Source organism: Diadema setosum, chromosome 1, assembly GCF_964275005.1.
Source record: "Diadema setosum chromosome 1, eeDiaSeto1, whole genome shotgun sequence".
In the NCBI taxonomy this organism is placed as follows: domain Eukaryota; kingdom Metazoa; phylum Echinodermata; class Echinoidea; order Diadematoida; family Diadematidae; genus Diadema; species Diadema setosum.
Genome location: NC_092685.1, coordinates 24,704,207 through 24,728,667, shown reverse-complemented (window position 1 = coordinate 24,728,667; position 24,461 = coordinate 24,704,207). Strand labels below are relative to the sequence as shown.

General features: G+C 37.7%; 1 protein-coding gene across 1 annotated transcript in view; it reads right to left on the bottom strand.

Moving 5' to 3' along the window:
* Window positions 1-24,372, bottom strand: part of LOC140227593 (uncharacterized) — a 127,856-nt gene extending 103,484 nt beyond the window's left edge. The window contains exons 1-2 of the mRNA XM_072308045.1: window positions 24,024-24,372; window positions 15,962-16,059 (exon numbers count right to left, since the gene is read on the bottom strand). Of these exons, the coding sequence (XP_072164146.1) occupies window positions 15,962-16,059; window positions 24,024-24,372 (447 nt within the window). The remainder of the gene's footprint in view (window positions 1-15,961; window positions 16,060-24,023) is intronic.
* Window positions 24,373-24,461: the final 89 nt, after the last annotated feature.

Below are 24,461 nucleotides of genomic sequence, written 5' to 3'. Positions count from 1 at the left end.
ATACCTTGTCACTCTGAAGTAACATTATAAGCTCATAAGGAAATTAGTGTCTATTTGGGATGTTCTCATGTGCAACACATTTATATCATTATGGTCATTATTATCATGATCATCATTATTATTATTATTATTATTATTATTATTATTATTATTATTACTATTATTATTATTATTATTATTATTATCATTATTATTATCATTATTATTATTATTATTATTATTATTATTATTATTATTATTATTATTATTATTATTATTATTATTATTATCATTATTATTATTATTATTATTATTGTTATTATTATTATTACCAGCAGCAGCAGCAGCAGCATTATCATCATGATCATTATTATCAATATCCTCATTAACAGAAGGAAACACTTTGCAATGGTGAATGAAAATGCAAGCTTTGATAAACTTCTTGCAGGTTTGAAGAAGTTTATCAAAGCTTGCCCTATTGAATGTGGAAAACACCAAGTTCACGAGAGATAGTGCACATCACTTTGCAGATTTAGAGTGCATCCTTTAACCCCCCTGTCCTGAGGGATAACCATAGTCTCATATCATTATAGTTCCTTGACACCAAGTACAGCACAGTAAATAACTGAGATCTTAATACTGAAACTAAAATGATTTTATCTCTTTGTAGCTTGTGACTTGCAATAATGTTGTCACGCAGTAATGTCACGCAGTAATAACCACTGCGAGGTTTTGTCTTCTCAGCTGCGCACTGTATTTCGTCCCCTCGCGAAGAAAAACAAAGAAAAAAGGTTGTCACTTGGCACTGTTTACACCTGTCCTGGGCAAAACCCGCTTTGCCACATTGACTGATGGGAAAACATACAAACAGGCAGACACATCCACAGATGGTGGTGTATCTCGCTCTCCCTGGATCGATCCATGTTTAAATGGTGGGGGGGGGGGGGGTGGGGGTGGGGTGAGGAAGGGGAGGAGGTATGGAGGCGAGAAGGAACTGCCTGAAACCAGACTATACATAAACATAGGGTCATGTCATAGGGGCAGACAAATCTGCAGGCAAACAAAGTGATGAATGTGGATGCAAGAGATGAGAAAAAAAAAAAGAGAAAAAAAAAACCTGTTCAGATGCAAGCCAGTTTATACCAAAACCCGATAAAGAAATGTTGTGTAAAGAATCATCGTATAGCCGACAGACCGTTCAGACATGGTTTAGACACTAATCTCTACCGTTCTGGAAAACATCGTATAGATGCGCAGTTTCCCACTGCACATGTTGTTATGGTCATGACGTGCGAGCTCACATTAACCCGTTAAGGACGAGTCCCGAGTATACTCGGGCAAGCACCTATGGGAAATACGTGTTGTAGCAAAATCAAACCGTCCTCAACGGGTTAAGCCCTGCCCAATTATACTTTTCTATGATTACCATAAGTTCAGGCGCACAATGGACACGATGGAATGCCAATTTGTTGTCGAGCTCTAGTACGAAACAACCATCTGACCGTCGCTATACGTCGTTTCGTTAGTCAGCGTTCTGACGTATAAATTAATCGTATAGCTATACTGTTTTAGCATAAGTTTTTGTTTTGCATCTGAACACCCTGTAAGATTCCTGGGCTCTCGCCTTGCTCAATCCTCCCGATGCCCCGATAAAATATCCACTCAGCATGTTGCGGAATATGCACGCCTTTGGACACGATTTGATAAAAACAGCAAACGACATAGCAGAATAGAAATTCCTGGAAAGTCTCCTCATGCAGGTGCTAGCTATTACAGTCAGATGAACTTGTGTTTGCTTTTCATTTCCCTGTAAAAAAAAAAAAAAAAAAAGAAAAGAGAAGAAATTGAACATTTATTTTTTTTCCTATCTGGCCTAAGGAGAAGTGAGAACAAATGGGTGCAATGTGAAAACAGTAAAATCAGCACAGATTCTCAAATCCACACACTGATTTAGAGTGACACTGGTTCAACATGGTGATACAGTTCATTTGCTCATACCTTGTTTATACTCACATGTATTTTGTAGCCATTTCCTCTAGAATGTGACCCTGCAAATGACGTCAAATTACTTTATTTCATTATAAAGTATTTCATGTTATTTACAGGAAAAAATGAGAGCAACATGTGGCATTCCTAACACAGGGCATTGCAAGCAATTGTGCCTGTTCTGCATTATCATCTGGAGCAAAATTGAAGTCATTTGCCGTTGGGCTGGTGTTAAAGGGAAATGAAACATACATTGCACAGGTGTACATGTGGATTGAGTGAATGCAGTGCTCAATATTAGTAAGATATTTCAGTGAAAGTTTGAGGTAGTCAGCAAATCTGTTCAAAAGTTAAATTTTTTTTTAATTTTGGTGCCACTACCACTGGATGAGAAGACTAGTACACATTTTTTTTTTTTTTTTATTAAAGAATTATAAAGGATTGTCTGTTTCTTCTCAAACTTTCACTGATTTGTTCTACTAATATTACTGCATTCACTCAATCCATCTGTTGGGTTTTATTCCCCTTTGAATCCGTACGACACTTGCCTTCCCAGGCATTCGTTTTCTCTACCCCTTTCAACACTGCATCCTCACCTGTAATCACATTCTCTGTTTGTTGCTGAGGTAAATTGTTAACTCAAGAATGCACCATCCTGGCCCACGGAAAAGCAAATTGTCATTTTTTTTTCAGCCTGCTGCCAAATGCATTCCTTCAAAAGAATACATAAATATCAAATGAAATGCAATGTTAACATTTAATTTGAAGACTCCAGAATCTTCCCGTTTCTTTGTCATGAGAGACATGTGAGACTATACTGTTAAACTGATGTATGAATTGTACGCTAAGCTTCCTCAGGTGAATAACGAGGTATTGCAGCTAGATCAACTCTTTCAGTGCCATTTCATGGGAGCAAATGCCACGGAACCCATTGATCACCTCATTATTTACTAGTCAAGCAAAAGTTTCTCACTTAAATGTCTATGTAGGCAGAAACTGATACTTGCCAAACAATGCAGCTAGATAATCAAAGACTGAGAGACAGACAGGCAGACAGACAGACAGACAGAGACAGAGAAAAAATAGGAATGGAAGGTGTGAACATGAAATACAGAGATAGAAAAATGTCTTCACAATTATGATGTAATGACTTCTATTTCTTCCATTTACGATTCAAATGCAAACTTATTGGTGAAATGTTCTCACTGATTCATAACCTGATATTTATCCAGACAATCAGTGCAAAGACACAAATAGAAGACTATGAGGAGAGATCAAGGAGGAGAAATGGAAGACAGTCGAGTGTGTGGAAGGATGCAGAAGAGCGAACATATCCCTAGAAATGCCAAGATGTAAGCAAGAGTGCACCGGGGTGGATTTCCCCTAAGACACCGTGTATGAGTCATCATCCCAAGTCATGTCCTAATGCTATGTGCAGACATCGCCAGGTCTGTCAGCGGTGTGTATGTATACGATTTCTGTGTACCAAGACTCACTATTATCTACTTGCAAAGACCAAGCCTCACTATTGTCTATATAGGGTCTACTTACAAAGCATGACATTCTTTTCTTTGTGTGTGTTTATTTGTGTGTTTGTGTGCAAGGACACATAAAAGTTACATTATGAACATACATTCTTATATTCACGCTTAAATGTATACATATTGTGTATTATGTCAAATATTCAAATCAGAATACTTCTTTTTGTGTGTTGAAATGCAGCATGACAAGATATTCATAGATGACTTCTCTACAATACAAACGAACTGGTCAGTTCACGAATTTGTAAAATACAGGCTACCTGTTGTAAAGAAAGATGTGTGTTTGGTTTTTTGTTGTTTTTTTTTGTTTTTTTGGTATGATTGATATTACACAATAGGTCCATTAAAGGACAAGTTCACCTTCATAAACATAAGGATTGAGAAAATGTAGCAATATTAGTAGAACACATCATTGAAAGTTTGAGGAAAATCGGACAATCCGTTCAAAAGTTATGAATTTTTGAAGTTTTTGTGCAGTAACCACTGGATGAGAAGACTACTGCAGTGTACGATGTCACATGCGTACAACAATATAAGGAAAATATAAAGAGAATTTCACAAAATTTCATCTTTTGAAAAAAGTACACATTCCCTTGACTCGTTACCGACATATGTCATGGGTAATATTATTCCACCTACCTTTAGAAAGAGGCAAGTCAAATGCTCTTTTATTATGCGAAAAAAATGAAAATATGTTGAATTTTCTTTACATTTTCTTTATACTGTTGTACTCATATGACATCACAAGCTGTAGTAGTCTCCTCGTCCCGCAGTTCCAACACAAAATTTTTAAAAATTCATAACTTTAGCATCGATTGTCCAATTTTCCTCAAACTTTCACTGATGTGTTCTACTAATATTGCTGCATTTTCTCAATCCTTATGTTTATGAAGGTGAACTTGTCCTTTAAGGTCCATCATATCACACTTCAGTAGTCAGAAGTTTGTTTGTTTGTTCATTTGTCTGTTTGTTTCCGATATATGTACATATACATTTATGATCGAACTTTTGAGAAAATGTTAATTCTAGAAAGAAAAACAGTTTCGCAGAAAATTATTTTCTTCTCATTCAACTTGAGATTTTCTTTGACATAAAACATAAAACATAAAAGATTGCATGGTAAATGCTTAACAGATCCATGATGAATTCCTTAATGCAGAGCTCTTGTCATATCTCAGCCTTGATTTACATGTATGTGAGGCTGATAAAAGACGATGCCAAAATAAACCTTCACTGGCCTCTTATATCTCAGCTGAACCTCGCTTCCACATAATTCACCAGTTGCTTTCCACAAACAGCCAACAGTTCAACAACAATCTGTAGGCATGCACATTCATTCACAAATCCTCCCTCTGTAATGACATTTTTTTTTCACCATCCCTCCATCCAGTTTCCTTTAATAGGCACAGAATGGGAAGAAGGACCGGCTTGCCTTTCATGAGAAAAAGCAATATCGAAGGGCATCCGTATCTTGTCCACAAGAATGAGAGCATTTATTCCATAACCTGGCAGCACAATTTCTCCTCGAGTAATACTTATTCAGAGTTAAATCTAACAATGAGATGCACAATGGAAGTCTCATGACCAATAGATTCAGTGCACACAAGCGCATTCAACACTCTTTCCCAGGTTTGCTGAGTCAATGAGAAATTACAGTGTCTGCATATATTCCATGCGTTTGTATATTCCTGATGCGGAAAATGCTTGGATGTACACGGAGGCAGATAAGACTCAAGTGCTCAGTTTCAGTACAACATACAGGCTTGTATATCATTCATTTACAGACAGAAAGGCTCTAAAACAAGCATACTTTAGCAAAAGTTCAAGTCAAGATGCATTTCAGAGACCCAACCGTTGGCATTTACGACTTGTCTGCATGCCAGTTACTTACTGTATGTGTGTATTGAAAATACATAAAATGTAAATGGCAATATCAGACATGACGTAGGTTCGCTTCTTCAAGAAGGATTGTATAGATGCTTGTAGTTTGTACACTCTGCTAGACATAATCAATGCCAAATTCATTTGATCAACTGTCTGTGGTTTTGATTTTATTTAATTCGACCTCCTGAATGCCATTGCATGATTCTGACGTTACACTGGCCATGTTACATGGGACTCTATCTCAAGCAGGAGCCGGGATCCTGAGCAAACACAGTAGCGGTGCTCATTACCTTGAAGTCTGCAGTATCTTGTACTCCACACCGCTCCCCCACCCCACCCCTACTCCTTCCTTCAGTGCCTTTTCCAGCCAAATTGTCCAAGACCCTTGACAATGATGGAGCATGGTTTGTTCCTGATTAACTACACCAAAGCATCAAGGTTGCACGGGATGAATTTGCTGATATACAGCAGCCATCCCACCATAACCCCTCAAGGGATGGTACAGATTCCGTTGAGATGGAGCGTCAGGTTTCCTACGTTTTTTTGATGATGCTTTTTTTTTTTAATAGATAATACGAAACCTCTTATGAAATATGATAGAGCATATAATTCTAAGAGGGATTCCAAGTTTATTTGATAAAAATTGGTTTGGAAATGGCTGAGGTATCCAAAACAAAAGAATTCTCATAATGGATGGGACCCACCTTTTATTAGGATTGCTATGTTTTACTTTATTTTGGATATCTCAACCATTTCAAAACCAATTTTCATCAAATAAACTTAGAATTCCTCTTAGAATTATATGCTTTTTAACATTTGATATAGTGGTTTCTAAGCATCTCACAAAAAGTTAAAAACTGAATCCTCACATCAACCAAACTATACCATCCCTTTAACACCCCCTCCCCATAACGCAGTATCATAACAACCCCTCCCCATAACGCAGTATTTGCTTTGCACACTGGAGCTCTGACGTAGGATGCCTAGATGCCAAGTCCTGAATACAGTGGTTATTCAAGTGCACTTTTTCTTCCCTCTCCATCTGCAGCTTATGTGTGAACTGCCATCTGATGATTATACCATTCCTGGTAAGCTCATCTATTTCTTCATCATGACTACTTCCTAAAACAACAACAACCTCTGGCTTTTCTTTTCTTGTTTGTTTGTTTCATTTTTTTAATTTCTTCTCACACTTTTTTCATTTGCCACACATTTCACTCCCAGTCCTGATTCTTATGAGTTCTTCAGCACGCAGCTCCTGTCGGGCAGAATTTAGGTCAGGTTGCGTCAACTTTTGCCATTCCATTGGCATGTGCCGAAGAAAGACAACGGGAGAGTAATCATGGCTTCTCAAGATGACCTGATGTCAAACGACAGAAGTCACATGACATCAAATATTTGTGTAGAGCAAATATCTGGTAAAAATCTGTACCACATGTCCTTTCACTTTTTGGTTTAATTGCATTGACTGTGGTGGTGGTGATGTTTTTGAAGCAGAACATGATATGAAATATTCCCACCGTAGCATTCAAATTCTGTAGATTTGACTTTCCTTCTTTTACCCAGGTATGATGGCAAATATTGTAATTATATATTACCAGTTAGACACTGGACAAGCTCGATATTGATTGCCTGTGTCACTAGATGGGAAGAGTTATTTTAACCCGTTGAGGACGAGTCCCGAGTATACTCGGGCAGGTGTCTATGGGAAATGCGTGTTGTAGCAAAATCAGTCCGTCCTCAACGGGTTAAGGCGCCTGTGTTACTTAGAAGTTAAATATATGCCTTTTATATAAGTTTATCAATGTGAATTTTAACATCATCATCACTGGCTATAATCATCATCAGTATTGCACAGGGGACAGATGACGCCCCCTTCGGCTTCTCCAAAACAATGATAATCAACCCAACGAGGATGAGCTCATTTTGCCTTTTCAGAGACACAATTCCAGTAGACACCTGGACAAGTATACTTGGGGCTAGTCTTCACTGGGTTAAAGGGAAATTCCATCCTGATATTACATGTTGCTTTGCATGATAAAACCAAAAATCTGAAAAGTGGATCATTGAAAAAAAATTTGGGAAAAAAGCAAAACACATAAACGAAGGCATGAACAGAAACTTTAGACAGTATTCGAGACAAATGGGCAATTCTGTATGATCTTGGAGTTGAGCAGAGCACTCTCTCCATTTGTTTTGTAATTTTCAGCTTCCTGACGTTTGTGGTTACAGACAGTCCCTATTTGCTGGGGAGAACACAAAAAGACATATTACTCTAATTACATACCAAGAACAGGTCTTACACAAATATATCTCAGGAGAGAAATGAAAATATGTGTACCTTTGTGTATAATTATACTGAATGGAGAGCCGAGTGCTGAACACCTAAATCAAACAAAGAGAAGGCAAATTCATCATATTCACTAAACTTTAAAAATTCATGATTTTCTTTTTTATGTGTCTGATTTTTTTTTCTCCACATTTTCACTGACTGACTCCTCTGATTTACCTGTTTACATAAAAAGCAACATTTCAACAGGATGGATTTTTCCTTTAACCCCATCACTACTGTTGGCAACATGTTCACATGCAATGTCAATGGCATTTTTTAGCCAATGGCCCAAGAAGGGTTAAAGCTGCTCTCTCCTTCTAGAGAATCGTTCAATCCCAGTGTACTCGACAGTGGGAAGTTGCTAGTGAGTAGTCTACATGCTCTGCATTGAATTAAAAGCTACCTCTTCCACCTTCAATTATATTTCTTCAATCAATACCATCTGCCTCCCAAAGTGGGGATAACGTTTGTAGATCCAGCTGCCAAAACTTGTTCAGGAATGAGACCTCAACAAGACTGATTCTTGGAGCTACCCTCTGCTTTCTTGGAATCCTTGTCGTAACATCCAACCACCTTCGGATCAAACCTACCCAATCGTGAACGAGGTGCTACATAAAGACCATGGGCTGCAACAGCATTGTTCGGCTGTGGTGTACTGAAAGTCAGTATTTTTCTGCACTCGGTACCGTCTTCCATCTGTTGTCTGTGACTGTGGCAAACGTCCTGCACATTATAAGGCAGAGCCATTTATTCTTGAAAGCTTGCCAAGCATCCATGGAAATTTGGCTCAAGACGTCGGGTACAATCGAAGTAGCACAACGTGAATCTGATGCCAATTGAGGCAGGCACAATGAAATTTCCGCGTAAGAGTTGATAAAAGTATTCACAGAATTCAAATTATCACTTTTATCTTTGAAAGTGCCTATCGATGCACTTTGCAGAAACTCAATTACGCGGTTCTTCAACTTGTATTACGACTGTTCATTTCCCCCAACCTTGAAAGCTAAACTATGTTACTCAGACAAACCACACAGTTGACAAAGTGTGTGAGAGTCCCACATAGTGTACGAAATTGCAGCACTGCAGCAATTAAAAAGATTACATAATTCCTAATCAACGACAGTTAGATTCAGGACAATCCCCACTGACTGACCAGCAGAGCACACTACCTGATGTGCTAATCCAAAAACAAAAGCACAAATTTCACTGCCACAGTGGTTATCAGTACCTGGAAGATCAAGTTGAGTACCTCTGTTTTAATTGGGACTGGCCTTTTGGAAGTTGTCATGGAGAACACAGAATAATCCTTTTGTGGTTTGAATGGCCCATTTCTGTTTGAAAAATCAGCCATCCCCCTCCACCCCCCCCCCCCTATCATTCTCCATTCTGTTTCTCACATGATATCCTTAACTTTTACAATAGAGTTCCAATGTTACAATGCATTACAGTGAATAATGTGGCAAAGGTATAAATGCTGTGCAATGGTCTCCATGGCACTGGTATCATACTTGTACACTTCAGCCATCAGTCATTCCTTGCTGCCAGACGTCCTGCATGGGGACTTTTATGAGCACAAAGAGAATTCTTAGAACCATAGGCATGTACACTGACAAGTTCATTTTCTTCTCTTACTGAAACCACATCGATACTGCAGCTTGACAGATTGTTCACCTTGTGGAGAAAGAAGACAGCAAGTATACTGTAATACATTGTACATGTACACTGATTGTAAGGATGATATTGCAACATACTGTTGTCTGCAATCACCAATCTCAACTTTGCAAGATGCAACCTCCAAACACAAACTGGCATGTTTTGATACAGCTGTATACATATAAATATGCAAATGTCATAAATACCTCTTTAATGACGGTCGTTCCTATCGACAAAAAACAACAACAACTTGCCCAAGACTTGCCGCACATAGCTTGCAACAACCATTCCAACTTCAGTGTCAAGAATATACACATGTAATGTATTGAGTATCTTTTGGTAGATAGGACTTTTTATGGTTCCAAAGGAAATTTATGAAAGCACCTGGCTACTCAGCATATGGCCTATCACACTATCGGTCCCATCACGCACTACGCACTTGGAATAATGGCAACATGAATCACACATCTGCATGTTGGCACCCATTGATATACCTTGCTGTACTTAATGGGGCATATTTTTGCCTTTCTACTTTTATTCACACACATGCATATATACAGACAGAGATGGACATGATATACAGCTGTACATACATGTAGGCCTTCATTCATATGCAGCATACATACATCCATCTACACAACTAATCAGATGAATGAAGATCCTACAGATTTTAATACAGTATTGTACTCGACATTGGCTTTAAGATCTTCATCAAAAATCTGATAGTTGGTGTCTACATTGCCTGGCTTACTTGTTAGCAATTTGCATCCAACTCAAAAGTCATGTGGGGTTTGCCATTTATTATTTCTTGTACTTGTGAAATGACAAAAGAAAGTAGCATTGCGGGGGGGGGGGGGGGGGGGGGGAGAGAACTGTACTCAGGTATACCTTCAGCTCAGGCAGACTGCAATTAGGCTTTGTGCAGCCTGAGTGTGCCCGAGCGCACATGCCACCGGCTGTATAATATTTCATACGTCTGCTGGGAAACATAATTCCTGCATTTCTGCCCCTGATTGTTGGGCTTCAATTTGGACGCATTATGCGGTGCTGTGGGGAAAGCCTAATTCCTTATAGATCATGGACGGTGCAGGTCTAGAAATGGTGGGTGGGTGGGTAAGTGACAGGAAAGGAGGGAGCTACAGCTGTAGGTGTTTCATTAATGAACAGAACCAGCCTGGCAGGAGTAATTTGCTTTTTATACCCCAGTATGTGCAGGGTATAGTTAACAAATGGTCAATGAGTCATCTTTTGGAAGTAGCAACTATGTTTCAATTACGTTAACTAACACCTTTTATGCATTACATGAAGAGCTTTTCCCTCTTTTTCATTATTAGTGGTTTGGATAGATACACATTTGAGTACCATGGATAAGACTATTGAAAATGTCTCATACAATAAAAGCATAAGTACCAATGCATTTTTTTTTTCAGTTAAGAGTTTATCATTTCACACGAGTTTAAAGATTTTAAATCTTTTTTTTAACTGAAAAAATGTTTTAAAAAAAATCTAGGAATGCACATTATTCTGATAACAAATACTACATCTTTACTAGCATCAAGGACAGCTGAATGTAACTATGCAAATAATGATGATAATGATATTAATGAACCATATTTATATAGCACATATTAAAAATAAATACATGAACAGCTCTATGAATTTTGGAAGGAGAAAACTATAGAAATAAAACTTTTCATTTTCTTTGAAATATTTTCTTTGACATGCATGAATGAACACCAAGTTGTTCAGGCTCTAGAATGAGTAAAGTACGTGCTTGCCAGCCACAAACTGAGAGCAGGGTTCCACTCAATAGCTGTGAGTTTATTATATAATACATCCCATGACCTGTCATTCAAACAAGCAGCTCATAAAGAAGTAAACATACCAGAGTACTTTACATACATACACTGAATAGGTAGCAAATGTTTATCTGACCATGCAACATTTACACTGGCAAAGGTGAAGAAAAAAGAAGAAAAGGTCAAGCAAAGTTGCACTTCCTCATAAGATATGTTAATTGTCAACAATGCACACTCAGAATCAAGTTCAAAGTCAGTTGGAAAACACTCTACCACACAAGGTTTGTAAAAAATTATAAAGAAACATGATTCCAATTGGCTGTCAGATACACAAAAACAGCCTAATTACCGTAAAGCTAAAACATTTTTAAACATACTTACTAACTTTTCTTGCAGTCTGAACTGCATCTACATGTGACTTTTAAATCTATCCATCTTTACAAGGAGGTTTTGTTTACAACCAAGCTAAATTCCTTAGAAGTGAACATCTCCATACACAGAACAATGGATCAATCGACGCCAATTCCCACAGATCTTCCTACTTGTTGCTCAAAGAGAGGAAATCCATCCCAAAAATAAATCCAAAAGAAAGAGAAAAATCCCTACAGAACGTTCCAAAAATGACAAAATCGGATAAGGAATAAGGAAGATATGACCTTATGAAATTTCACATTTTTTTAGAAAACAATCGACGCCAATTCCCACAGATCTTCCTACTTGTTGCTCTAAGAGAGGAAATCCACACCAAAAATAAATAAAATCCAAAAGAAAGAGAAAAATCCCTACAGAACGTTCCAAAAATGACAAAATTTGATAAGGAAAAAGGAAGATATGACATTATGAAATTTCACATTTTTTCAGAAGACATATTTTGACCAGTCCACATGAATAATTATGTGAGCAAGTTGATGATGTCATGCCCTCACAATTTTTCATGCATGTTATATAAAATTCAGAAAAATTGTTATTTTTAGCTAATTTAAGCATATTTCCACACCAAAATATACCAGATGTAACATTTGTTCTTTTTTATGTTTATTGGTCTTAAGGGAAGTTTTATATTTATACAGCTGAAATATGAGCTCTTTGTCATTTCTGTATATGAAATGAATAAGAAATTGTAAGGCGTTGACATCACCAATTTGCTGATTTGGTCATACTGGGTACAGTTTCAGAATTTATAGTAATTGGATGAGGAATAAAATGCGTTGCTTTAATATGAATAAGAGGAAAAAGAATGTTTTCAAAATGTATTACATATTACACTGAATCAGGATATTGTGAGCATGTGAGCCTCTTTTGTCATCCTCCTTGTTCAATGTATTTTGTTTTAGGTTTTTCAGAGTAGTGGTATATCTGCTCAAAAGACCACAATAAATTCGACAAATATATGGCACTATTGATTTATGTAGTATATGATGTTAAATCATATCAAATCATCTGGAATGTCCCTTCTTTTCCCTATAAAGATCTTGTATGGCAGCATTCAGTATCAGATATGAATTTTTGCAGAGTATCACATAATGTAAAAGGGACAAGTTCGCCTTCATATACCTGTGGATTGAGTGAATGCAGCAATCTTAGTAGAACACATTACTGAAAATTTCTGAAAGTTTGAGGAAAATCGGACAAACCATTCGAAATTTATGAATTTTTAAAGTTTCTGTAAAGTCACCACTGGATGAGAAGACTACAACAGTCTATGATGTCACATGCATAGAACAATACAGAAAATATAAAGAGAATTTCACAAACTATAATACTTTTTTAAAAAGTGCACATTTCCTGGACTTGTCACTTATGTTAAGGGTAATATTATTCCCCCTGCCTTCTGCAGAAGGCAAATCAGGTGTTATTTTATTACATGAGAAAAGTGAAAATATGTTGAATTTTCTATTGATATAGTTTCTTTATATCGTTGTATGCACGTGACATCAAAAGCTGTAGTCTTGTCATCCAGCAGCGACTGAGCAGAAACTTCAACAATTCATAACTTTTGAAAGGATTTTCTGATTTTCCTCAAACTTTCACTGATGTGTTCTTCTAATATTGCTGTATTCACTCAACCCACAATGTACATTGTATGTCTATGAAGGTAGACTTGTCCTTTAAGGGCAAATTCTGGCAAAACAGGAAGGCACAGGATGTGAAAAATGAAAGCCTTCCCAAAACAGTCCTTTGACCAGAGTCACAGGCATGGGTTTCAGACAATAACCACTCAGGAAGGACATTGTCCGTGACTATGACAACGTGACAGGTCTACGGGAGAAGCGTGCACGACGACCATGTGACATCATGTGCATCAAAATACAAGTCAGGGAAGAGCACCAAATCTGCAATTCTGCCTAAATCATCATGTACACTCACCACGTAGGATACGATATTTATATAATATTGGATGCACTTGAGTGGTATACCAGATACATTGCATTCATCAACATGAATATCGCACGAGTCGAAGACGAGTGCAATATTCATGTTGATGAATGCAATATATCTGATACACCACAAAAGAAATCCAATATTATTATTATACATACAAACCACTTTCCATGACAACACCACATTCAATTTCAAAAAAAAAAAAAAAATGAAAAAGAGTTTCACTCACCGTTATCCAGTAGACTACACGGACGTGTATCTACAACTGTACGCGCAGTACAGTACAGTACAGAGCATATCAGTGAGTGACTGCCGCAGACAGCACAGACTCCTATGGCATTTCTCAACCCCATCGCGCAATTCTCAACCTCATCGCGCATCTCTCAACCTCATCGCGCATTTCTCAACCTCATTGCGCAATGCCACTGCACTTTGCGATACTGCGCATGCGTATAAAGAAACATTTGAGTGCGATATTGACAGCAGAGTACAATATTAGAAACAATATTGTATAACTCTTTTTCTCCATTGATACGGGTAATGTAAAATGCATAGGACAGGTATTATGCTAACAATATTGCATGTCATTAAGCAAACCCCTTGCAGGAATATTGATACATGGTTTTATTGTATCGAAAAAGTTGCTTGTATGTATAATAATACCCAATAATGTTTATATTTACTGGGCTGTTGTTCTGCCCTCATAATAAACCATACTAGCGTAAACAGGTCTGAGCAGGAGAGCATAACTCTTAAAACAAAGACCAGCTGGGATTAAGACCTGCACAGAGTCTGATAGAAGGCTGCATTATTTTTTTTTTTTTCATATTTGTTCCAGATGTCTATGCTGCCTACCCTACCAGCACAAAAGAAAAAGAAAAAAGGTATTTTCTACTCTTTCTTTTTTTCGCATCAATAATACGTGTCTGCTTGGCTGAATAATGCTGAACCAGTATACAATTGTACACACACATACTCTTACAAAAGGTGATGTAGATGTAAGTTTATCCAAGAGAACAATCTTTAGAACTGTGTGTTGAAAACACACTGCACACTGCACACACACATACACACAGTATGGTTTGTTGTTGTTGTTTTTTTTTCATTCCTCAGTGTACCAGTAATTGATTACACATTTTTATCTAAAAGGCTAGGCTGAGCTTGTCAGAGATTGTCATTTATAATGGTATTTTGTATCCTGGCAAAAAATGCATAAAATAATGAAATGTGATTTATGTGTGTATACTGTATGACAAAAGAGAATTCCTGCACCATTACCAAATACCAAACCCAAGACAAACAATGATATAGGGCACTGCAGTATCACCTACTCTATGATATTCTCTATACATTTGTAGGTGAGCAAATATCTTGTCTGCCAGTCTCATGCCCTTGTGACTGTAGGTGTGCAGTGGCGGATCCAGGGGCAACCACTGCACGCCCCCCTTTATTTACCATGCCCTTATGACTGTAGGTGTACAGTGGCGGGGATCCAGGGGGGGGGGGGGGGGCAACCACTGCACGCCCCCCCCCTTTATTTTTTTTTTGTAAAAAATAAAAGAAATAAAAAGAAAAAATGAAATGAAACCCGGAAGTGGAACCAGAAATATTAGTTGCGCCCCCCCCCCCCCTTTACAGAATTCCTGGATCCACCCCTGGGTGTGCCTTTGGTGATTCCACAAGGTCACTGTGAATTCAAAGCAGTTTTATTTTCCTAGTCTTGATTTTGCATGTTATGCATCAATTTTACAGGTCTGCCTGTGCTGTGTGCCCCCCACCCTCCCAAAAATACCGGTAAGAGCCAAAAATCATGTTATACACACACCAAACTCTTCTGCAAACAGATAACACATAGGAAAAGACAAACAATATATATTCCAATAGTATGTATGTGTACTGTAGGCTCAGAAATGTTCACATGCATTCTAATTTCCTGACTTTTTGAGAGCCAAGATTCGCGAAGTTAAAATGCACACGTATGTATGTAAATTCTTGTCTACACTATATGCATTGAATGCCAGTGGCAATTCGTTAAAATTTCATGCCACTGCAAATAAATTTCATGCCGCGCAAAGTTCTTGCTTGATAGCATGCTGCATGCACACAATGTCCACTAGTAGCCGACACCATGGAGTAGCCAAGCATTGGATACTAGATCTAGAACATCCACAACCACCTGGCACGGGACTGTAGAAGAGGAGAAACGAATGAATCTCGTCTGGAAAAGTGTTCAAGTCACAGCCTGTGATCGCCGCACACGGCAGCCATGTAGAGTCTCCCGTGGCTGCCATACGTGCCCAGAGGTATAATGAGTGATAAGTAGGTACCGTCAAGTGAAGGTGAGCAAGTAAGGGACTAAGGAAAGAATTTCAAGAAGTGCATCTGCCGTTCAGAGCAATCATTACCTGTAACTGATGGATGATGTTTTGGCTTGGTTTGAGGTTCAGCTGGGCACAGCCAGCCTGATAGGCAGCACACAGCTCCTCTGTACATGTCTCTTTTGCTGCAGAGAAAAAAGAATCACAAATCACGCCAAATAGCGAAATATCTTTTAACAAATCTCATTCACCTATATCTCTTATATTTATGTGTTCTACTTGGAATAACTTAGTGCATGTCAGATTGTGCCTACGAACTTCCTTCGAGGGGAAGGTCATGTTTAAAAACAAACTGCCCTACACTGAAGTAAATAAAGACAACATATGGGAATCTGTCAATCAGTTGCAGTAAAACAAACGGGAAGCAAGAATTCATCAAATTGAAAACTCTCTTTGTTAACAAGTTTTTCAATATCATGAATAACCACACAACACTTGTCTGTTTTTATAGTGACTTACAATTGTATAGTAAAACTTGGTGGGCATTGCATAGTTCATGATGAGGATGAATACATCACATAAATTGTCAGCACTTTTCCACGGCTCTGAATTTTATAGTTTTAGATCCAAAGTCACTTTCTGGACATCATCCATTTTAAAAAAAGCTTGCCACTATGAGGAACCAAGATCTGCAAATACACAGCCTTACAGAGGTTCAGAGGGGAAAAAATCCTAAAAGCTTGATGAAATAACTAGAATGTCATTCCCTCTAAATTTAATTTACCAAGTGTCCAAGCCCAGTTTGTCCCTAGCCTTCTATGAAACATTAGAAAGGCACTTAAAGACCTCTAAGAATGGCTTCTAATGGCACAAACTGAAGCAAATTGAACAAAAAGGCTTCCTCTCTTAGATCTTTGCAAAAACCGATTTTTTTTCCTGGAAAAAAAAAAGAACAAGGAAAAAAAGTCGTAAGCATGACATCTATACAACCCAGAAAATTGTCCTCTTTAAGTTCAACTCCATTACTGTGGACAATGCGAAATCGATCAGTGCTGTTTGGAATTCCCACAGTTATTAGTAAAAGTCTGAAAGTCTGGCCAGGCAGTGCAATATATTCTTCTCTTTCTCCTTCTCCGTCTTCCTGAAGTGGCATGAGTCACCCTACATCCAATCCAACATCTCTTGACATTTTAGTATCAATAACACATGCAGTAGCATCTGGGAAATAATGCCATCGCTTTCAACACATACAGAACAGCAAAAACAACAATAACATAAAAAACTGGGCTCAATATTAACTTTTTTTTTTCCTCTGGTGGTCCATTTGGGCCTCTAAAATTTTTACACTTAAAATTTGGTAAGAGAGAAGTTGAGAAGTAGCTATTCAGGCAAGAATTTGCTATCCTACCACTGTTCATGAAATGAGAGGTTTCACAATGAGATGAGTTCATATTATGATAAACTTCTCGACTAAACTGGGCACATTGGAAAATCAAGCAAGAGAAGCCCTGAAAAGGAATTTTCCCCTTCATGGGAGTTTAGAGAGTCATGCACGAAAACAGAGGGTGCATTTATGCTCAACTTTTCAGGACCATAATCAGCATTTTGAAACGTAATTACACTACAGCAAAACACAGTTGCATCGCGACTCACCTCGACATAAATGGCATTTCAAAATGCTGATTCTAAACGCACAAATTTGTGCATTTACAACTGGAATTTTTGTCAAATCACATTTGACACGACAGGAAACATATTGTATTTAAAGATGTTAATAATGACGTCGTCTCCGCGCCTTTCCGGTTCACTGCTGCCTGGCCAGCCCCCCTTTTAAATATTGTGCAATGTACAACAACTGTGTACACAATTTGTACATGCTATGCTTTCTAGTAGCTCAAACTCCCTCTTGTTACTGTTTGCATACAGACACGTTTAATTATGCATGAACAGCTTGCTACAATACAATATATTTTTTTTTGAACAAGTGCCGACAAAATAAAAACTTGTATTTCCTATCATCAGTGATTATTGGCTGAAGCCCAAACAGGTGTTCTATCGAGTTTAATATCAAAATGGTATTAAACTGTATTGATTATAGACATGCTAATCATGCAACCAGTCAAAACATGACCAATGCACACACTCAATTCAGAACTTCTGAGAAAGCACAAGCACCAATTTGTCTTGCCTGCTTAGGTCAACGTAGCAACTGCAATATACATGTACAATTTTATGCTCTTTCTCAAGCTAGAAAAAAAATTGAGCATAAACAATACCTCTGTGAATAGCATTTTGGAGCAGTGTTTTAATTCACCACATCATAATGCTGATTCTGCAAAATGCTGCTTCTGCATTCTCAAATTGAGCATACATGTAAATGCACCCAGAGACTGCCACACTTGTTTGTTTGTTTGTTGACAATTTCACTTGCATACAGTACATCTGCAAACTACACCTTTCATAGGTACATGCATAATATGAATATTTACAAGCACAGGTCAAGTCTCTTGTGAAAAGTGCATGAAACATTGGGACTACACTTTTGCACAGTTAAATATGAATGTAACTAATGATGTATGCCACTAGAATATGACTGTATTTATCCCTCAAAGTTTTGATCAGAACATTACCTGGCACATGAGTAATATGCTTCATTACAGACATCAGAGTAGTGCAATTGGACTTGTACTTTACATTTACAATGTATCAGTCTGGCATATATATTCTGAATAAGAGTTTTAATGGCACTTCACTAATGACTATTAATCAGGGTACCACAAAGGAAACATGTCTGGTAATGCCTTGTGATCTACACTCATGTGTAGGGAAACTAAAGGAAACAAAATGGGCCCTTTTGGTTTCTCATGCCCATGCATTGTGGTTAATAGCAATGTGATAATACTTTGTACATTGTACTTTGAGGGTAGGTATGACTTTTACACTAAATGGACTTGTAGATAAAATCATTGCAATAAAAAGTTTGTTACTCAATTCACAATGAAAGGCATGCTTACTGACATTTGCACTGAAATAAGAAAAGTAGACATTGTATTGTTATGATGAACTGCAAAGTGTATGATTGATTTGAATTTATAGTTGTGTAAAACTATGTTGGGACATATACTGCTGAAATATTTCATGGCTGGATAGCACATGACTGTATCACTGCAGTCTATATAAAACTATATCAGAATGACAGATAATACATTGCATGCAATGAACAATATTTAGTGATCAATAGCTGCCACACATGCTGTGAACATATAAACAGTATACCATGGAGGTAGTTCTTTCTACCTCCACGAGTATACCCAGTCTTGCAGTTAGAATGTTTTGATACACTTGAACACTCATAAATCATGCACTAATGAAACACACTATGAATATGGGCCATGTACAGAAGATAAAATCATACACAAAATTGCACAGTCACACAGAAACCTTGATCGCTATCAATGCAATGCGAGTACAGTGTACAAGTACATCCTACAATTTCATCAATGCCAATTATAACACAAACAGTACCATAGGTAATTATCCCTATAGATGTAACATATTTTACAACTGAGTGAAATAGCAATGCCCTGGAATAATACAATGAATCAAACTGCTATTATTTGTAAATGTGACTGTACTTGACTTTTCGATTAGGCCTGCTATTAAAATATCCTCATACCTTAAAGGGTGTGTAGGTTCCTACAGTTCTGGTCAAGGTGAGGATTTAGCATTTAACGCTTTGCGAGATATTCAGAAACCACTCTATGAGATGTCAAAGAGCATGCAATTCTAAGGGGTATCAAAAGTTTATTTGATGAAAATCAGTTTTGAAATGGCTGAGATATCCAAAAACAAGGTGAAACAAAGAGATCCTAATAAAAGGCGTGGCCTGTTGCCTTTTATTATTATCACTTTTTTTTTTTGATATCTCAGCCATTTGAAAACCAATTTTCATCAAATAAACGTTGAATCCTTCTTAAAATTACATGCTCTTTCATATATCATAAGAGAATTCTCATTATCTTACTTAGGAATGTTCAAAACATGAATCCCCACGTCAACCAGTACTGTACAGTCCCTTTAAAATCACATTGCTTCATGGAAGATATGTGATGAACATTCATCACCAACCAATGCATATAAATTCCTAAAGTATTGAAACATACCCTATACTGCATACAATAATGGGTAGTATCGAAAAACCTATGGTATTCGTACATTAACAGACTATACATGTACATAGGCAAATTGAATATTTTCATAGCAGTTCAAAAAAAAAAAGAAAGAAAAAAAAAGAAAACTAGATCTGTTGTCTTTGGGACATGATGGCATAATTTTGAAATTGATAGGCAGAGGACTTTCTGAGCTAACCTCTACACAACTTTTGAGGAGAAATAAAGAAATAAATAAACAAAGAAGAAGAAAGGATCCATACCTGTAGATACACAAGGTGATCTGAGAGGATACTCAGATCACCTAAAAATGAACTGAAATATATTCGCAAAATACTTAACATCATGTCTTAAAAGCATTCAGTACTAATATACATTGCATGTTAGATGCTGGTTAAGGGTACAATGATCATTACACTTTAAAATCATACAAATACAAAGTTTCCAACCTGGTCAACTACATGAAAATTGATCAGACAATATGAAAAGTGTCTTTATGCAGTAAGCACTGATTTTTCAACTGAGACTGCAGTTTTCAGCTTTTTAAAGTGGAAATCTACACATACTGTGTCAGTTTTCATATTGGATTGCAATTCTGAAAATACCAATGTCTAGTCTAAAGCAATTGACTGAATAATAAATGAATTGTGCTTGGCATTTCACAACAAAGGTCATATCAAAGTGACGAGGAATTGGCCTGGATAGTTATGGACATACCATTTGCAGATGAAGCAAAAACCCATCATTAGTTCTAAAATCTGAGTTAGGGATAAAAACAACCACTGTAAAAATTTGAATTCCTATAATCAATGTGAAGTGTTGTAAATATGTAAAATGTGAACAATAGTGATAATAAAAATGTTTCCAGACTAAACCATCTACAGTTACGGATTATTGAGAAAAACACTCTGATATCTCCTTACATTTTAGGCTTTACTGCAAAATTTCTTATATGGTAAGATGTTTTGTGATACAACAGACCTACACATAATATGCATCAAATGTGATATCTTGAACATTAGTATGCATCAAATGTGATATCTTGAACATTTTTTAAATCACTGGTCCCAATGGTAAACAGGACCTTTAAAGTAATATCGAATATTCGTTTTGGAGGAAACCTGCAGGATATTCCAAATCTAACACTGTTTCCCTGCTTGCAATCATTACACAACCTGATAACACAATCTGGTATCGTCTATAGAATCAATGACCATATCTGAAAGGAATTTGTATAGTGTTCCTAACTTAAAGAATACTTGCATGCAGTTTAATATCGAGTTTGAAGTGAATTAGTCAGACAAAAACAAAGAAATAAAAATTGTTTTATTTTGTTGTTTTGCTTCAATAGTCTTTCATCAACCATGAACACGGAATCCAGTGGACAGTTTGGGTCCACTTGCTTCTTCTGCTCAAATGGTCTCAACGGGAATAATTTGGTGTGCGTGTGTGTGTGTGTGTGTGTATCTATGGAGAGGGAGAGAGTGAGAGAATGTCATGTGGGAGGTGCACGCATGTGAGAAGTGCTTTTTTTAGTGATTTTCAATGACTGCTTAAAATTCATGTAACAGCTGGTGCAATATTAACTCTGTACACGAACAGTATACATGTACATTGCATAAATCTGCATCACCGTTGAGCTACGATGTACCGATCATATAGTTGGCACCATCCGTGTTCTTTAAGTGTGATCATGTTCTATAGGTTAAATGACAACCTCTTATACAGGTGTATTCCTTCTACAATGTATTTTGTGCAATTTTAAATAGGTTTAATAGCAACATATGGTTGTATCTTTACTAGCAATCCTTAAATACATATTGTATTGATATACCTTGAATGTTTGAAGGAAACAAAATTACACCCAGGCATGCCCCCTTGGTCCCTAAAGTGATTAATATTTTGATGGAATAAACATGAATCTTTTGTTGGAATTTGACAATTCATGCTTTTCTCCTAGCAAACCACTTTATGCCACATTCTGACATCCATTACTTGGAAACTAGAGATAATGCCAGCAAGAATGCTACCTTGAGGCAACAATGCACTTTAGGCTTTTTATCAGGGATGATATTGAGGTTTTTTGAAAAGATCAGAAATCAAAATTTTCATACATATTTTGATACATGAAAATAGCAAAATATGTACAGACTTGAGAAAAAAAAAAATCTGAAATCAGATTTAAATCTACAGAATATCATGCCTGCTTTATACAATATGATATCAAAGTACGGGACAAAAAGTACTACTACACACAACAGGGTTAACCCCTACTGGTCTGAAAATAATCCATGGACTAATCCAGAGACTCCAACCCCAAGCACCTTCTGATCTGGAGATTCTCCCGCCTGAAACCCCTAGCAACGGGAGATGCGAAGCACACATCACGAGCGCGAAGTACGAAGTTCCTTGCGGCTGGGGTCCAGGGCCCGCTTAAGGGCCCAGGAAGCTCTAGGGTTCTAGATGCTCTCTCGTGTTATCTAAGGCTTATTTTTTTTTTTTTTTTTTTTACATACGATGGCAATAAGTAAGAAATCCTTTCCAACGGGAGACAGAGAGCCAGGGTGGGAGAAATTAGATGTCAAGCGGGAGAACGGGAAATTTTGCAAAAATGGGCTTTCGGCGGGAGATCTCCCATCAAAAGCGGGAAAGTTGGAGTCTCTGCTAATCCACTTGATGAATACTCTAGGTACTCCCCACCTCTGCCCAATAAATGTTTGCCCTACAACATCCATGACAAATATGAATCTTTGACCACAGATTTTGGTTAGACTACCATTTCAAATCAGGTCCGCTGGTATTTACACTGTAGGAAGCAAAAACAATAATAATAATAAAGATGTTTACCTGTACAAATTTAGCTGTTACTCAGAGGAACCCATTATGTGCAGTTTTGAAATGACAACATCCTGTACATTTTGTCTGAGGACCATCATGTCTCACACAATATGCTTGCAGCCTATGTATGTTGCCATAGTTACAGGTGTATTTCATTCTCCTGTATCATCCATCTCTCTTTTTTCTTTTTCTTTTTCTTTTTTTTTTTTTTGGTGCACTGTCTGCATAGGCCAAGAGAATATTGCTGAACATTTACAGTTGGTTTCAACTTGTAGATTTATGTAAGTTTGATTTCAACTTGTTGTTATAAAATGCTAATCACATTGTTTTAGCCTTGGCAAATTTAGCAAAACTGCTAAAACAGTCAAAAATACATTACACTTAGTCTTTTTTTATCATCTTTGGACGTAAAGGGGATGGCAAGTAACTGATCAGTGGGAATCAGTGGGAATGCTGGGGGATGATTGTTCCAATCCTTGTGGGATAGCCTACATTTAAGGGTACCGTACATTGTTTATTGTTGTGTGAAAATTATTTGCTTCAGAATGGTCTCATATTCAAGTAATGTGCAGTTTAGGGCCTTGTCACTGTACAGGCATGCTAACCTGGAAACATTAACAATTACCCTCCAGCATTCCCACAGATTCCCACTGATCAGTTACTAGCCATCCCCTTTAAAGTTATTTAAAGGTAAAACATAGACATCATTCTCAGACTGGGGCAGATCCAGAAATTAAAAGATAAAGAGGGGGCGCCTTTGCGAAATTAAAGGGGGCGCGCACCCGGTGCACCCCCGCCTGGATCTGCCACTCACTGAGAAGGGCTCAAATACATCTTCCATGATTTGGAATTTGCTTGCAATAGGTGTGTCTACAGAACAAGATTCTAGTTTATATCTAAACAATAACCAATTACCAAGATTGCAAACTTGGGTCCGAAACTTGTCTGACTGACCCGATTTGCCAGGAATCGCAGGATAATGAGTTGTTTTGGAGTTCAGTCAAACCTGCCTTTTATTACCAGCCACCTGTCTGTAGCGACCACCTGTCTAACGTGGCCAGTGGAATTCCTTGGAACAAGACAGGGAGAGAGAAAGAGACAATGTGAAAGGGGAAAGCATTTGGGTTCAGAAGATAACTTACCATTAATCCACGGGTTTGGGGGATCTATCTCTTGAGTAACAAGGCTCCCTTCTGGAAACCATACCCTTCTACCCGCACCCTTCCCATGAGCTGATGGACTGTTCTTTCGTTCTCCCTGTCCAGCCGCTGCTGCAGCGGACTGGCGTACCACCTCGGACACACCTCCTGCGACCGCACCAGCGCCAGCGTTCGCCGCTGTATGATCCACTCTTGCTGGCGGCATAGCGGGTACACGAGGCGGGTCTGCGCTATTTCGTCCCGGAGCACTACGCCGTTGGTCAGCTGCCGAGATGGACCTCAGTTCCACGTCGTCGCGTACTCCTTCCTCTGTGGTTCTATTATCGTCCATTTTATGTGAGGATAACCAAGGAAATACCAAATTGCTCTTCGTCTCCCTACACAATCATAATAACAGAGCTAAAGAAAGACAAATGCACA